The sequence below is a fragment of the Raphanus sativus genome, chromosome 3 (assembly GCF_000801105.2).
Source record: "Raphanus sativus cultivar WK10039 chromosome 3, ASM80110v3, whole genome shotgun sequence".
NCBI classification, from domain to species: domain Eukaryota; kingdom Viridiplantae; phylum Streptophyta; class Magnoliopsida; order Brassicales; family Brassicaceae; genus Raphanus; species Raphanus sativus.
Genome location: NC_079513.1, coordinates 18797158 through 18815462, shown reverse-complemented (window position 1 = coordinate 18815462; position 18305 = coordinate 18797158). Strand labels below are relative to the sequence as shown.

General features: G+C 31.5%; 2 protein-coding genes, 1 long non-coding RNA gene and 1 pseudogene across 3 annotated transcripts in view; 2 read left to right on the top strand and 2 right to left on the bottom strand.

The window, feature by feature from the left end:
* Positions 1–1616: 1616 nt before the first annotated feature.
* LOC108844506 (uncharacterized) lies at positions 1617–3945 on the top strand. The gene is made up of 6 exons (XM_018617773.2): positions 1617–1776; positions 1856–1985; positions 2066–2214; positions 2301–2598; positions 3220–3380; positions 3519–3945. The coding sequence occupies exons 1-6, from the start codon at positions 1752–1754 to the stop codon at positions 3674–3676; spliced, it is 921 nt and encodes a 306-aa protein (XP_018473275.1). The 5' UTR covers positions 1617–1751; the 3' UTR covers positions 3677–3945.
* A 6414-nt stretch (positions 3946–10359) lies between these two features.
* LOC130509149 (uncharacterized) lies at positions 10360–11321 on the bottom strand. Its single transcript, XR_008943291.1, has 5 exons — positions 11245–11321; positions 11107–11149; positions 10953–11007; positions 10744–10863; positions 10360–10649 (listed from the first exon to the last, which is right to left on the bottom strand). It is a non-coding gene; the product is annotated as an uncharacterized LOC130509149 (long non-coding RNA).
* Positions 11322–14204: 2883 nt separating this feature from the next.
* On the top strand, positions 14205–17045 carry LOC130509148 (uncharacterized; annotated as a pseudogene).
* Positions 17046–17818: 773 nt separating this feature from the next.
* Positions 17819–18305, bottom strand: part of LOC130510061 (protein argonaute 6-like) — a 3324-nt gene continuing 2837 nt past the window's right edge. Inside the window, exons 12-13 of the mRNA XM_057006407.1 lie at positions 18250–18299; positions 17819–18128 (exon numbers count right to left, since the gene is read on the bottom strand). Of these exons, the coding sequence (XP_056862387.1) occupies positions 17819–18128; positions 18250–18299 (360 nt within the window). The remainder of the gene's footprint in view (positions 18129–18249; positions 18300–18305) is intronic.

The window sequence follows — 18305 nt, the reverse complement described above, 5'->3', positions numbered from 1 at the left end:
TTTTGAGATGATACATATATGAATAGTCACAACTTTTCATTTAAATAATAACATCTTTTCAATTTAAATACTAATTAAGATACAACTCTTAAGTCAAATAATGAAAAGACACATCTTAATATATAATGAAAAGATACAACTTTTAACAAAAAAAATCTATAAAAACACGTAACTTTTCAATTTTATTTGGATTCCTATTATTATTAGTTTTTAACAAAAAAATTCTATAATAACTCATAACTTTTCAACATTGTTTGGGATTCCTATTATTAGTAGATTTTTTAGATATAAAAGAATTAAAAATATTTATCAAATATTAATAAATAGATATAAGAATAATAAAAACCCAAAATAGATAAATATTGTATAAAAATTAAGAGATGCAGTTATTCATATATATGAATAGTCACATCTTTTTAATTTAAAGGTGATCGTTTTGAAATGATAATTATATGAATGGTCGCAACTTTTCAATTTAAATAGTCGCATCATTTCAATTTAAAGGTAGTTATTTTGAGATGGTACATATATAAATAGTCACAACTTTTCATTTAAATAATTACATCTTTTCAATTTAAATACTAATTAATACACAACTCTTAAATCAAATAATGATAGGACACATCTTAATATATAATGAAAAGATACTTTTAACAAAAAAAAAATTTCTATAAAAACACATAAGTTTTCAACATTATCTGGAATTCGACAGACATATTTGTATAAAATTTAAATACTAACTAATACACAACTCTTGAAATAAATAATTAAAAGACACACTTTAGTATATAATGAAAAGACATAATTTTAATAAGAAATAAAATTCCTATAAAAAACACTACTTTTCAACATTATTTGTGTTTTTTCATGTAAAACATTTATGAGATGCCACTTTTATGTATAAAACTTAAGAGATTCAAATTTTCATATTAGTATACTGATTTTTAGATGTAAAACAATTACAAATATTTATGAAATATTAATAAATAGATTTAAGCATAATAAAAACGAAAAACATAAATATTTGTATAAAATAAAGAGAAGCAACTTTCCATATATATATATATGAATAGTCCCATCTTTTAATTTAAAAGTGTTTATTTTGAAATGATAATTATATGAATAGTTGCAACTTTTCAATTTAAATAATCACATTATTTCAATTCAAAGATAGTTATTTTGAGATGATACATATATGAATAGTCACAACTTTTTATTTAAATAGTTACATCTTTTCAATTTAAATACTAATTAAGATACAACTCTTAAATCAAATAATGAAAAGACACATTTAATATATAATGAAAAGATGCTGACAAAAAAAATATATATATAATGAAAAGATACAACTTTTAACAAAAAAAATCTATAAAAACACGTAACTTTTCAGCATTATTTGGGATTCTTATTATTAGTAGATAAACTTTTAGTTTTTTTTTTCTTTTTTGTGAATAGAATCACATATTTGGTCAAAAATATAGATTTTTTCAGGATAAGTGGACACAAAGCATTATAAGATGCTTGCGGAGAGAATGTTAATCGGAAAATTAATGATCCAGACGAAGCTGACGGATTACAAATATCCGCTCTAGGCCCACCTCTATATTGAAGCCCCTTTCGTCTAGAAATTTTCCTATATATGCAGGTATACATACCACTTCCTTCACACACACTGCAATACGAACTACAGATCAACAAGTTTTTTTTTCTTAAACCAGAGCTGCAGTGTTTCAGACGACCAACATCTTGAAATGGGTCAAACTTTGTCACTTGAAGGTTCGTTTTACTTGTAGGCATGCCCATAGATATAAGTTTAACTCACACATGTTTGCTTATCTCCATATATTCTATCTAGACACCGTTAGAGCAGAGGCAAAGAGCCACAACAATGTCCACTTAATGTTGGTTGATGGAATGTCTAAGGTAATGACTCGACAAGTTGAGAATTGTGTGTCATCGGATATCTACGTTGGTGGTCTAAAATGGTGAGTCATACAGTATCTCTCTTTCCCAACACGGTTATAGCAAATCAGATTTAACCTAATTAATATGCGTGTTAATCCAGGAACATCGTTATCTTGACACAGCAGGACTGCCTATACTATGCTCTGGTTATCAGCGACAGCAAGTGTATCGGTTCTAATTGGAAAGTCAATTGCAACGTCAAACTTACCATATACTCTGCTACTTCTTCAATCCTTAACTACAACCGCTGTATATCTATCGTAACTTCTCACAAGTACTAGTTATTGATGATTTCTATTTTATTTTGATACTGCGGATACATGTTATATTATCAGGGACGTGGTTTTGTTTCGACGCAAACAATTCTACATTATTGGTAAGCATCCCACTCAACAACATGAAGGAGTTATACACTGTGAACGACAAATCAGTTTTCTCAGCCGAGATCACTAACGTCAACCCGCAATCCCTCGACGTTAGCTGGACCCCTCGAACTATAGGGACTGCAGAAAGCATTAAACTGATAGAGGTGGAGAGAAACAAGTCTAAATTCACTTGGAAGATTACTCACTTCTCCACCTTCGTTGGTGAACATCATTCCTCGTACCAGTTCACCGTTGGACCACGCAGATGGTATTTGCTCCCTCTGCTTCAATTTATATCAATACGTTTTTGGTTGCAAAACACAGGAAGTAAAATTTTACATATACAGATTCATTTTTTTTTGTCATCTATACAGATTTATTTATCTATCCTTTACAACTAATGTTTCATATGTACAAACAATACAATATTATAATCTGTAGGGATAATAAGTCTAGAAAATGAATGAACGTTTTAAATTAAACTACGTTTCAAATTAAATTAGCATTTTAAAAAAATGTTTTAAATTAAACGTATTAGATTATAAAACTTATTCTACCTTTGTTATTTAAAGAATAGACTTTTTATGTTTTCACACATTAAGAAAATGTAGAAGCCTTTATTATTTTATCAAAAAAAAATATTTATCAAAAAATAGAAGTCTTTATTATTTGCGATTATTAATTTTTAAAAGCTTTAAACAAATAATAGCCGGTAAACTTAATTATATTTTTTTGAATTTTACAATTTTATTATTAACTATATATTTTATTAAAAAACTAAAAATTCATAGAAAACATTAAAAAAGAAACCATGTGTGAAATATATTTTTTCTGAAAATTCTATATTTACAAAACAAAGGGAATATATTTTGTTTTCCCTTTTAACCAGGTACCTACGGATGTACCCGAAAGGAACCTTAGAGGGGAAAGGAAATTCATTGTCTTTGTATTTGCATGCGTCTGATTACGTGACTAGTCCAAATACAAAAACTCTGGCCGTCTTTAAACTGCGAGTGTTGGACCAATTCAAACGCAATCACCATGAAATAGGTACCAAAACATGATTAGTGGGATTTCGGTGCTATTAATAATGCTCTAATATCCTTCAGTTCAAATTTTGTTCATTCAATATTTTTTTCATTATATATAAGCCGTTTGCTAACTTTTAATCTCTACATGTGATAAAAGGCCAGCACTTCTGGTTTGACTCTGATGGGCAGAAGGGAGAATCCAAGTTTTTGGCGCTGGAGGAATTGCACAAGGCTTCAAACGGATTTCTGGTGAAAGACCAGATATATATTGGTGTTGAGTTCTTCTATATCTCCACTACCCAGAATATGATATGATTGTTATCAATGAATTAATTAAGACCACAAGAATAAATAGCTCCTGGAGAGGAACTTATCTACCTATTCGAGACAAAAAAAATCTACTTATCCCCTAATTTGCATATCATGGTGTGTTTAGAAATGCAAAAATAAAACGATCAAATCGGTTGCTTGTACTCTCTGGCATTATAACATTCAACCGAATCTGATGCTATGTCTTATGTATCCGATTGCTTTTTTTTTGTTGGAGTGAAAACCTTTCTAGATATAAAGAATATTCTGAAGTACTTAAAGAGAAGATTTTGTGCGAGGAAAAGAGCACTTTTTATTATTTTAGAGATGATTTCTCATTAATCAGATGACTCTACATACTTGGATGATACAAAATGAAAACAATATGAAGATATTTATATTCTCTAAATTATAAAATATCTTAGATACTAGGATAAATCATGTGCCTTATGCATTGTGAATTTATATGAAAGTTATGTAAGAAATATTGTATAAAAATAAAATTTATATTTTTGATCCAATTATTTTTTTTGGCCCTTAGTTTCTTAAATAACATTTATATGAAAGTTATTTAAGAAATATTTCTCATTTTTGTGTTGCTTTTTCATTTTGATTATTACTCGATATAAATATTAATTTTGAATTTTATTCTCATTTTGTTCATTTTTTTTTTCTGAGATTTAGAAATGTTTAAGATTTAAAATTATTAAAGAGATACATACTTAGATTAAGATTTGCGTCTTGTGCAGAATAAATATTTTATAAATATTTATATGTTTAGTTTTCTTTTTGAAATTAAAAGATAATTTTCGAAACTATTTTTAAAATTTTATTTCAAAATTTTTAATTTTTTTTTTTATAAAATTATAAACCTCAAACCCAAATTATCACCCCCTTAACTCTAAATCATAATATCATAGGGGTATAAGTGTATATTTACGTCTTTAATAAAATGTTTTGGTCGTTTTGATTCTTAATTGTTATATTTGTGACAAAAAAAATTAGTGCTATTTTAAAAAAATTTCAAAATATTTATATATGATCGATAAATTATTTATCCTCATTATCAGAAATTGAAATTTTCAACATATTGTTTTACAACATAAAATGGAAAATCCCCAAAATACACCAATGTAAACGAATAGAAGAGAATATGGTTTGTGGATGTTTATATAGGAGACGAAGATAGTTAGGAGATTTTTCTTCGCGTATTTTAACCATGAACTAGATTTTGACCCGCCCTTAAAAGGGCGGGTTTATTTTCTGTTTTATATTTTCTTTAGAAATTTAAATTTTATATTTATGGTTTTTTAATAAGATGTTTTAATAATTGTATTAAAATAGTTAGACTACACATATATCAATAGGTCATGTTCGTGTTTTAATAGTATTGAATAGTATTGATACATGCAGTTGTAAAAAAATCAGTTTTCTAAAAAATAAAAAATGTGGACACAACCTTTTATCAATAGGTCATGCTGCAGAATTAATAGAATAGATTAATTAAAACTTTTTATTATTCATTTTAAAAAATACTATATAAAAACATAAATTTGACTAAAAATACAAATATAAAACAAAAAATATCCTTATTTTTGTTTTAATTTTTTGAGAAATTTAAGTTTTATATTTGTTTTTTAATTATATTGTAGTTAATATTAATTTAAGTTAATATAATTTTGGTGACTATATTAAATATGTCAAGTTTCATAATTATACACTTGTGTCATATACATTTCAGAAATTGTTTTTAAACTTTATTCATAAAATTTACAACATATTATATTTCTTAGTAGTTACTTAACGTAATTAGTCAAAAATATTTGTATCAAAAAAAACCGATTCGGAATCTACCCAAAAATCAAAGTCTCATACCCAGTGTTTTAAAAACCGATCTGGACCCGTGGTTGAACCGATAAATTTGGTGACCTAAGATAAATACGGTGACTTAAGATAAATACGGTTTGAGTTTTGTGAAAAAAACTAATATTTAAAAACCTAATAAAACCCGCAAAAACTCGCTAAAACCCGAAAACTGATTACCGGTTGAACCATTGGTTGAACTAATAGATAACTTTTAATTTTACTTTTTTATTTTAGTTTTTAATTATGTTTCTAAAATATGGTTTGTATAATTTTTAATAAATAAGTTAGGTTTTTCAGTTTTCTTACTAAAAAAACATGGAAACTCTGGCTTTATCTCATCCTCAAACTTGGAATTAGATGATAAAACATTGTATAATACCCGACCCGCAAAAACCTATAATAGTATTCAAAGAGATCATATACATATATATAAATTGTATATATACCCGCCTATTGGTCTTCTTCTGTTGCCCGTTAAACCTGCAAAAACTCGCTAAAATCCAAAAACCGATTACCGGTTGAACCATTGATTGAACTAATAGATAACTTTTAATTTTATTTTTTTATTTTAGTTTTTAATTATGTTTCTAAAATATGGTTTGTATAATTTTTTAATAAATAAGTTAAGTTTTTCAGTTTTGTTATCGTCAATTTATTAATAATGTTTTACTTTTGGTTTAGTTTGGATTTAAAATTTAATTTATTATTCACATTACACATGTAAATATTTATGAATTTTTCAGTCTTTATATTATTTGTTAGATTTCATAATCTTAACTTGTTACAAAAATAATTTAAATATTTAAACTATTTTTGATATTTTATAAGTCAAATGAAAAAAATTGTAAAAACTAAAGAAATTAATTTGGGTAGAATAGTGACAAAAAGCAAATGTAACCGAATACATGATAATATCACTGTGATATCTGTTTATACAGCGTAGTATATTTTAATTAAAATTTTATTATAATAAAGTAATATTGATTACCAATCACAATTTGGTATAAACTCAAAAGGATGAATAATTGTTATTATATATATATAACTGTAGTAGAAAGAAGTGGTGCCGAAAATAGTGGACTGGAAATTATTAAATAGGTATCGATTAATAAAAAGGTAGTTATGGTTGTATAGTTTGTTTAATTTTTTTTTATATTTATTGGACTACACATGTATCAACTGGTCATACTTCAACTTTAATAGTATTGATTAGTTATAGATCATGGTTAGTTAAGACTTTTAAACGGTCTGTTATACATACGAAGTGTTATATTTTCTAGAGTTATACTCCCTCCGTTCCAAAATAGATGATGTTTTAGAGAATTTTGGATGTTTCAAAATAGATGATGTTTTGATATTTTATATTAGTTTTAGTTTTATTGAAAACTGTGTAACCAATGATATTTTATACTTATTTTTAAGGATTGGTTGAATTAGTTTTGATTTATATTTTTAATGTTACTTTTTAAAAAATAGTGTATGTTTTAATTCTTGTGCACACATCCAAAACATCAACTATTTTGAAACAGAGAGAGTATTTGTTAACACTATGCTTTTCTCAAACTCGATGAGATCAAGACACGTCAGCAAAACATGAGCCTAAACTGTCGTTACATCACCTGGGTCATTTCTTAATTATTTTTTAAATTTTTATAAAGTTGAGGTTATCATTTTTAAAAGATTTCCTTTTAATATATAAGAGATTTTAGTTCTTTTTTGTCAACAGATATTTTAGTTCTTAATTTAGACAATTCTACTAAAAGATTGCTTTATTTTAATTATTTAATTAATTCTATAAAAATATCTAGATTTTTTAGTTTAAGAGATGGAAAACTTTTCTGAAATTTAGGTTAAATTTGGACCAACACATAACTAGTAAAAGTAAATTGTTAGCCCAATAACATGTCCAGAAATTTACTTTTCAACATTTTTTTTTCTGAGTTCAAATTTTTTCTTATTTTATTATATGATCTTATTCAACATTTTCGGAGAGACAACCAAATAAACTAGTGCGGTTATTTTTCTACAATTTTTTTTAGATTACAAAGATATTCTGGCATCCTACAGAAATGGATCTAAACTAATCACGTATTTGCATCATACTTTTTCAGTCTACATGTCGGTTCATGTCACTGGTAATACCGAAATGTTATTTCCCTAATCGCCAATAGAATTCAAATCCAGGTCCGTATTGGAGCCGAAGCTCCTTCAAAACCAATAAACCGTTCTCGCTGGGTTAAAATTTCAGTAGCTTAAGCACTAAGCAGATATTTTTACTAGTGTACGACGGTTATTTTCCATATGCCATCAGTCGACTTTAGGATTTATATATTTCACCTATCTGAAGCTCATTTAGCTTATATCACTCATCACCGAAAGTTGCAACACTTTCTTCACATCACGGTCTTTAGATTCACATAAGCATTGTATTATAAAAGGTCTTTGAAACAAACTTACTCATGGTGTTGTTTATTGATGATCCCAATCAAAGACCATCTTCTTGTCTAAGATTCGGACATTGCTTAACTGGATTTTGATTCAACAATAAACCATTTGAATTTTTTTCATTTTGTCAGGACGATTTTTAACGTTACAAGGAAGTTCTTATAAGGCCTATATATCTAATGTATACTTGCATAAACAGAGCTATAAAAGGTAATTGGCATGGTGAATATAAACAAAACAAGGGAAATTTGCCAAAAGAGAACAAAAAAACAAAGGTGGTGTCCCAATGGTATAAATGGTTTTTTGTCCATTTTTTCTCTTTTTTACCTTTTGTATTTCTCAAAACTAATTAAATAAATACTTTAGTCAATCAAAAAAATTATTAAAAATATCAATAATTAATAAAACCCATGTATGAACAAGCTGGTAATTTTATTTTTTTTTAAAAAGTTGACAAATAAAATTTTTTAAAAACGTTCTACTAAAAGTAGAATGTGTCTTCTACTAAAATTGGTGTAGTAGAATGCAATTTCTAAACTTAACATGTTCTTCTACTTATTTTAGAACGAGCATTCTACTATTTACAAAACTTCTAAAAAAGTAGAATGTGCATTCTACTTATTGTAAACGTATCTACTTTTCTTCGAAATGCATCTTCTACTTTTTTGAAGTAATCTAAAATAAGTAGAAAATATTTTCTACAATTTACTCTTACGTCTAAAAAAGTAGAAAGTGTATTCTGGATTTTACTCTTTCTTCTAAAGGTTTAGAAGACGGCTTTTATGGATAAGAATACCTGAATTTTAGCGAAAATTAGTGAAATTAGGCAAAGAAATATTCTAAAAATCTCCTAAAAATATGGTAACTTCCTAAAACGTGATATACACGATTTTACTTGTGGAAAAAAATAAAAGGAAAAAACGATTCTCCTCTTGTTCTTCATCATCTCCATAGTTTTCTTTTGATTTTTTCACAAATTCTTGTTCTCTATGATGCATTTATGCAATTTAAGAAGTTTTGGGCTAGAGGCGAAGTTATCAAAAGTTCAGGGACTAATATTGCAATAACTGAAGAAATCTCCATTGATGGAGATCACGAGCTTCTCTTCGCCGGATCTGTTGACAACGGCGAGGCCTGCTCCGGTGAAGACGAGAATGGCATAGAAGCTTCGTGGTGCTTCACGGTGGCTTGGAGAATGAGTGCGATGGAGAACTCGCGGCTGAGCTTCGACGATTGGAGCTCTCGGCCCGACGGAGAAGCTTGGCTGCGACAGTGAGCATGACGACCACGAGCTGAGAGCAAATACGCGCCGGAGAAGCTCAGATTGATGACGCGATGGTTCTGTAGCGGCTATGGAGAAGCTTGAAGCTCGAGACAAAGAAGATGGAAATGTTTTTTTATATTTTTTTGCACAATAATCAATTAATTTCGTTTTAATTAATAATTAAATTAGTCAATGAAAGGTTAATTTTGGGTTTATGAAAAATTTTATACCATTAGGACAACTTTGTGATGGTATTATACTAAGGGGACACCACCCTTATTTTTTTGTTCTCATTTAGCAATTTTCCCTATAAACAACAACAAAATCAATCGTACGTACGTTCTACATTTTCTGAAATAAAAACCAGAAAAGTAGAATTTTCTTCGGTATTTTGAAAATAATCCAAGACCTTTTTGACCTTTTGATCTTTAAGGTCACAAGTCAAGAATTTTTATTTATTTTCTAAACAAAGAGTGCAGAAGAAATTGCGATACTAGGTACAAATATACAATATTCAGTAAGACAGTAAGCACATTCATCTTTCTCCAAACTATATCACCTGCTATATATTCGAATTAGAAACCAATTATATTGCAGTAAAGGCCTGTTCGTTTGGTTACCGCCGGTTTCAGCGTCAGTGTCGGCGTCAGCGTCGGCGTCAGCGGCTGCGTCAAACTCGTTTAATCTGATGTTCGTTTCATAGACGCTGACGCTGATTGTTGTTCGTTTCGAAGACGCAGGAAATTGACGCAGCCGCAGGACGCCGACGCATGACGCTGTTTTGGATTGTTCGTTTGATTGACGCTACGACTATTTTCATTTATTCATATTTTATTTTTAAAATTTTGTAAAATTGTATTTTAAATAAATAAAATGTAGTTTAAATATATTTACATCCATAAGAATATTATGTTTAATTGATAATAAATTTTTGGTCAAATATAAAAATATTTGATGTCATAAATCATAAGCTAAATAAAAACAAAAATAATACATCAAACTACTTTTTTTTTTGGATAAACATCAAACTACTTTATAATCATAATCAATCATATTAAAAAAATTATACTGAAGTAAATATGATAAAATCTAATTTTCGAAATTATCACTTCAAACAAATAAGACAAATATGTTTTACAGATAAAAGAAACATGAAATTAAGTTGGTTGATAAAAAAAATATTACAACAAGTCTTAAAAAAAAAATCAAATCATTAACTAAAACATGATTTAATACGGTAAACGTCGACTGCTTAGACCCATCAGCCTCGTCAGATTGTTTTTCATCGGCATCATCATCTGACTGCTTCTCCTCATCCTCTTCCTAAATAAGTCATCATATCAACTTACATCCTTAACGTTAGAAGAAGGATTCTCTTCTTTGAAAGTTTTGCGGAAATCATTCCTGCAAAATAGACAGACAATGCCAGCTTAATCTCAGTACATAAGCGCCAGCAAACAAAACCAAAACAAGACGACTATGCAAGGATGAAGATTACATGAAAATGAAGAAAGCAGTAAGAGGACGCTTGGGCTTGTTGTTAGAGGCAGGGCTCTTCTTCTCATCCTTGGCCTTCCTGAATCTCTTTGCCTTGGGTTCATCAGATGTTGACTTCTTCCTGAAGAAGTCCAAAACAATACCAAGAAGGAACAAACTCAATATCAACATATAGAAGAAGAAGTAAGTAAGTCTAACGAGTGTTGTTACCTCTCTACAGGTTTCTTCTTCTTCGCCTCAGCTTTCGTCTCAACAACTTGCGCCTCTGATAAAGAAAAAAACAGATAAGCTAAGTCACAACAAACTCAAGTCACCTACGAGAGACGATCAAACACTCACCTACGAGAGACGATCAAACACTCACGGAGATTGACTCGAATCTTCGCATCAGCATCTGTGTTGTTGACCTGAAAACATCATTGACAACAATTAGTATCGCCATAGGATATAAATAAACAGCAAGAGTCTCAAACCTGAATTTAAAAAAAAATCATCTGATTACCTTACAAGACAGTGAAAGACAGACAAAGCTTAGGAGAGCTTGAGACACACACACAGAAAGCTATGGAGAAGTCTGAGAGAACGAGAGAGAGAGAGAGAGAGCTGGTTCGAGAGAGAGAGAGAGAGAGCTGGTTCGAGAGAGAGAGAGATGGGTCTGAGATCGAGATTCCAGAGCCGGTCCTGAAATTTTAGGGGCCCTATTCAAAATTTAAAAAAGAAATTTAAAATTGATAATAATTTAAAGTTTTTGAAGAATTTTCTTTTTTGAATTATATATTATATTTAAAGAGAAAACTAAGTTTCTGTAAATATATAAAATAATATATTTTCTATTTTCTTTATGTCAAGTTTTTTTAACAATTCTTTATTGTAAGTTCATCTATCTTATTAAAGGTGAAGTACAAATTCGGTGCGTTTGGATACTTGGATAAGATTAATAAAAGATTTTGGTGTGTTTGGTTATAGCTATAAAAAATGGAGTGTTTGGAAACTTGAATAGTAGTATCTATTAATTGTGTTTCCATATTTCACTTAGTTTAACAATTTAATTAATTATATTACCTTAATAATAAATTACATCATTAATTATATTACCATAATAATAATAGTGCATATTTTTATTTATTAGTTAATCAATATTAACTTTGTGCCAATTATAAAATCAAAAATGCTAAATAATTAGGTTTTACATATGATTAAACATTTGGTTTATTTTATTTTACTAAAATATTTTTATTTTAGTTACAATCGGTGGAAAATTACGTACCCAAAAACATAGTTCAAAAATATGTTTTGTGAATAAAATAATAACTTAAATCAAAATACTTAAAATGTCCTACATTTATTGTCACTTAATTTTCCACTCCATATAATTATTTTACTTGATAAAAAAACTCTTTCTATTTCACTTAATTTAGCAAAACACATAAAACAGTTTTTTATTAATTTATATAATCATTTAGACATGAACATTATATGTCTATTTAGGTACATGTTGTTCTTTTCGGGTATCTTTTTTTTTTGGTAACCAAGTCCCGCTTGAATATTATAAACTTATGTGCGGATTTTGAGTTGGATCATTCTAGATCTGGATGAATTCGGTTCTGATGTATATGAACCTAAAAATATCTAAATAACCAATGTATCTAAAACGGGTTCGGATATTTGTAATAAAAATAACCATATAACCTGATTCGGTCCAGATTTTTTGAGTATCGTTAGTTACCAGATCTTTTGAATATCGATGTATAAAAATATATTTCACGGGCCAATTTAACAAAATATTAATTGGTTCAGTGGAAATAAATATATTTTAAAAAATTATATGAACTGAAAATCACTATAAGAGTACTTACATTTGGATTCAAATCATTTTTTTAATAACAAACTACACAAATATGTTGATTTGTATACAAATTTAAATTACAATGTAAATATTTAATTGAACACAATTAATACAGAAATATGTCACATTGTTTAAACAAAATATCAAAGTAAACCGTTGCGTTCTAAAATCATTTATTTTAACAACAAGCCAAATAAATATGTTGATTGGAGAAGGAATAAAATAAAGCCAGATAAATACATAGTTTACCAGAGACACTCTATATGTCAAATGTATTATAAAGAAAATTTTACTAAGATAAATACATTCAATAATTACAAACAAATAATATATTTCATAAAAGTAAAAAATAATATACGCGCTTCGATATGTTGATTGGAGAGGGAATAAAACAAAGTCAGAGAAACACATAGTTTACCAGAGACACTATGTGTGTCAAATTTATTATAAAAAAAATTTTACTAAAATAAATATGTTCAATAATTACAAACAAATAATATATTTCATAAAAGTAAAAAATAATACCCGCGCTTTCGAAGCGCGGGTCAAAATCTAGTTCATTTTAAATCATAATAACCTTAAACCTATTGTTTTCTATTAAATTTATGCATAATAAAATATAGTTTGCTTCCTATTTACTTTAAATAAATTTGCATTATATATGTATCTCTATACATGGAAATTTCATTTTTGTAAAAATACTTTTTGTAAATTGGGGCCCCACAAAGTGGGGGCCCCATCCCAATGTTTCAAGATCATCTGTCCAGCCCGTCTGCGAGATTCGAGAGAGATGGAGAAGAAAAGGCAGTGGCGTCAATGGAGAAGATAAGGCGTCTGCGTCAAAAATAGCTTAGGTATTTTTGTAATTAGCGAATTAGGTTAAAGGTAAAATAGTAAATAGGTTAAATAGACGCTGGTTATTAGTCGCAGCCGCGGGATTTTTGGGCGTCTGACGCAGGTTCTGGCGTTTAGACGCAGACGCAGACGCACGTACCGGCGTCAATAAAACGAACAAGTTTGCTGCGAAAATCATTGCCGCAGACGGAGACGCCGGACCTGCGGCAACCAAACGAACATCACTTAAAACAACATTGTTTTGAACATGTTGACCTAACCAAAACCTTGGGTATTTTATATTATACATAATGATAAGAACGTGGCTGGAATTGGAGCAAAACAACAAGTGCATCATCATCTCATCAGACAAAAATCATCTAAATATAATTCAAATCAAGCAGATAATGCTAACTTTATACGTATATATTAAAATACAAAGTGCTTAAAATATGAGTACAATCAATCAAGAGAAAATAAAAATAAAATAAAAAAGGATAATGGGATGGTCACGTACACGTTCAGGTTCCCTGATTTACCGCTCTCACCCCCCCTCTCTCTCCCTCTCTCTCTCTCTCTCTCTAAATCGTTCTTTGTGAAAGGTTTCCTCCTTTCTACGCAAAAGCGAACGCAGATCTTAATGCAGCTACAGTGATTTCGATTTTTTTTTTTGGGGTTAAAATATAAAACTCTTCTCATCAGCATCTGGGTTTCTCCCAAAGGTACGATCTTTATCCTCTAATCTGGAATTGGATTCTCTGTTTCTAGGCGAGATCTCGATCACCCGGAAAAGCTAGAGACTCTGTTTCCGATGATTAATCGTTGGACTCGTTAGTGTTGTGTGTGTGATGTTTGAATCAGAATCCTGATTCAAAGGAGTACACTTGTGAAGTAGATTTTGAGCTTTGATTCCCCTATAGTTTTTGATGCTCATGAGGTTCTGTACTGATCTGGTTAGGGCTTCACCTTATATCTCCATCTAGAACATTGAGCAAAAGACTCACACTTTTAGTTCTACTTGTTTGGTTTCTAATCTGAGAAGTTGTTTTAGCATGTTGGGTAGTGCTTGATCTATGCCTTTTTTTTTGTTGTCTGAAAAATGTATTAAGTTTGTGCAGAGCCATTCTTGTTGCTCTTCCACTGATCTATAACCAACCATGTGGAAGTTCAAACCATTCGCTCAGAAAGAGCCCGCGGGGTCTCGAAGGTCGTTACCTCGAGATAGGAAGCCTCAAAGTCCAGGTGAGAGGCGTCATCGCTGAAGGAGGATTCTCCAGCGTCTACTTGGCTCAAGACACAAACCACGCGTCTAAGCAGTACGCTTTGAAGCACATGATATGCAACGACGAGGAGTCGCTCGAGCTCGTGATGAAAGAGATCTCTGTTCTGAAATCTCTGAAGGGGCATCCGAACGTAGTCGCGCTGTACGCGCACGGTGTCTTGGATACGGGGAGGAACAAGAAGGAAGCTCTTTTGGCTATGGAGTATTGCGGGAAGTCTCTTGTGGAAGTGCTTGAGAGCAGAGGTGCTGGTTACTTTGAAGAGAAACAGGCTCTTTTGATCTTCAGAGATGTGTGTAATGCTGTCTTTGCGATGCATTCTCAGTCCCACGCATCGCTCACAGGTATATACACACACGCAGCTTCACTAGATATCTTCTGTTGAGCTCAGATGTTACTGTTGTTGTTGTCTCAGAGACTTGAAGGCTGAGAATCTTCTATTGAGCTCAGATGGACAGTGGAAGCTATGCGATTTCGGAAGCGTTTCAACAAACCACAAGGTATTCGAAAGAGCAGAAGAGATGGGAATTGAAGAAGACAATATAAGGAAACACACAACACCAGCATATAGAGCTCCTGAGGTTTTGACTAGATAATGCTTTTTTAATACAGATTTATAAGGAAGGAGCAATGTTTTTGATATTCTCATGTGTCTTTATTGGTTAAAATAGATGTGGGATCTCTTTCGAAGGGAGATTATAAGTGAGAAGGTCGATATATGGGTAAATGCCATTTTGAAAACGCTTCTCCTGATTGATAGATTAATCAATGAGGTCGAGGACACTAATGTCTTTTGCAAATGGTTGTTGCCAGGCTCTTGGATGTCTTTATATCGGATATGCTATTTCAAGAGTGCGTTTGATGGAGAATCAAAGCTTCAGGTTTTAAACGGGAACTACCGTATACCTGAAACGCCTAAGTACAGTTCCTCTGTTACGGATCTCATTAGAGACATGCTTCAAGGTTCACCTGATGAACGACCAGATGTTACACAGGTAAATAATAATAATAATGACACTTTTGTTGTCATTTTGATGCAACAACTTGCAATGTGGCTAATAACATTTTGTATCTACAGGTTTGGTTTCGTGTCAACGAGCAGCTTCCTGCTAATTTACAGAAGTCATTACCTGATGGACCACCTGAAATGCAATCTACTGACGGTTCATCATCAAAACCATCAAGCAAATCTTCTCCAGCACCTCGTAGAAGTCCACCACCTCCACCACCATCATCGTCTGGAGAACAAGCTAGTGGAGGAGGCCCTCTTGGTGCCTTTTGGGCGACTCAGCATGCTCAAACCTCTCTTGTATCAGAAGACAACAATACTAACATAGCTAAAAGCCTAGTCCTGTGAGAGGAGAGGCTCGAGGTAAGGATACAAGTTCCTGCTGCAGCAGCAGCCAGTAACAGGGCAAGATTGTCTAAGGACGATGCTTTTAACTCGTTTGTTGCTGACTTCGATACGGCGAAGCTTGATAATGGTAATAAACCTGGAAAAGAAGATGCACTGGAGGCTGAGATAGAGAGGTTAAAGGATGAGTTGAAGCATACAAAGTCAGAGAAGGCTGAGATTACTGCTAAGTTCGAAAAGCTTTCTGCTATCTGCAGATCGCAGAGGCAAGAGTTGCAGGATCTCAAGCAAGCACTTGCCTCTAAATCTGCGTCAGCCTCACCAAGCAGAGACTTGTCACAAAACCAAACCTCTCCAGGGATGCGTTCCGTGTCCTCAACTCCTTCGGTAATTACCTAATCTAAGCGTTAGACCAACAACATTTAGGCTTTGCATCAGTTTTTTTCTTACATTATTATGACTCTTCTTGTTGAAACAGAGAGATAGGGTTGAAGGAAGTGTTTGGGATCTTCAGCAAACAGACAGGTCTGATTGGTCATCAGGAAGCTCGGATCCAAACTCATGGCAACCTTTTAGTGAACCCGTGTTGGAATCTGCATCAAAGACCCTTAATCAGTCTGTGAGAACAAAAAGTAAACCAGCTTCTTCAGCTCCTGCTCCAGCAAGCCAAGGTTTTGAGCCATGGGGGTTCGAGACAGAGTCCTCAGAGCTGCTGCAACGTCTTCAGCGTCTGCAACACAAAGATCTGGAAACACTTCACAGCAAAGATTTGGGAACACAAAGATGAGGGATAATCAGAAAGCTGCTCAACCTGCTGGATGGGCTGGCTTCTAAAAAAAACTCTCACTCTATCTCAATGCTCATTGATATTTCCTCGTACAACAACAACAGCTTCTTGCTTGCCATTACAGAATCTTGAAATCTTTTTGTAGATGATCGACCGAACATCCTTTGTTTTTGGCGGCTATATATAATATATATATCTTACTGTTTTATAGACTGTTTAAACTTACAGATTTGGTTTTTGAGGAATGGATAACTCATTCTTGAGATGTTGCCAAAAATCTCGTATTTGCGTTAGAGGCCATGTTATGATCCGTATTCAAACCAGTGATTGCGTTTGTATTAGTTTTGGCGCCGTGTCATATACTCTTTGTATCAAAACCTGAGAGCTTCACATCCTCAGGCCAAAACAATCTTCACATCTTAGGGAGTAGTTCCTCACTTCTTACAACCTCGAGCTCGAGTTAGTTACTTTAGTTTCTTCACTACTCCATCATGATTTTTGATTAGTTCGTTGATCTTTACAGTACACGTTATGTTTTTGTTTTGCTTGGTCTGTTTCATATTCTAAAAGTTCTGTACCTGTGCTTCTTTTTCAGTTCTCCCAGAAACTCTTTTCACAGGAAGAGGAAAGGTTAAAAGTTATGTTTTTTTTTTGTTTTTTGTTTTTAACTCAACTTCAAAGTTTCCATTAAACAACTGAAACAAACTCCATAAACATATCAGCATCTACTTCATTTTCAACCACATTGGTGTTACAGAATATAACTTGTTGTGTTCTCCCTGGGTTGTGTGAGGTTACATTTTGTGAATTTCTCTGTTTTTATTTATTTATTTATAGTTGAGTTGCTCATGTATCTTTTTTTGAATTGAATGTTAAATTTAATTCAAAAGAAAAAAAACTCTTTTTACAACTAAGTGTACTTTGTTTTGAATGATTTGAAAATAAAACTACATCAAAAGAAAACTCAAACTGATTTTATCTTGCTTCAAACCAATAAGCCATCCCCCCTTCAAACTTCTCGTCTCCTCTACTTCTGATCACAGTTAGTTGATTTCGCATGTTCTTATCCAATTGACTCACCATACTCATTGTTGGGACTGCTTTCTCTCCATGTCTTCTTCTATTCCTTTCTCTCCATATCATATAAATCGTTGCCTGAAACATATATCTCATGACAAACACCTTCACTTTACTCCATCCAGTATCATCAACAATTAGCCTGATAAGTGTCTCCCAATCTCCCATATACTGATCCACCATCACCCCTTCATAAGCGCTTCCCAAACTTGCGCAGAATACGGACATTCAAAGAATAAATGTTGTATAGTCTCCAAAGGATTTTACATAGAACACAGGTCGCATCAATGTTCCCACTCCATACCAGCATTCTATCTCCTGTTGCTAACCTTCCTCTCATAGCAACCCAAGTAATAAAGGAGTACCTCGGAGTCGCGTGCTTGAA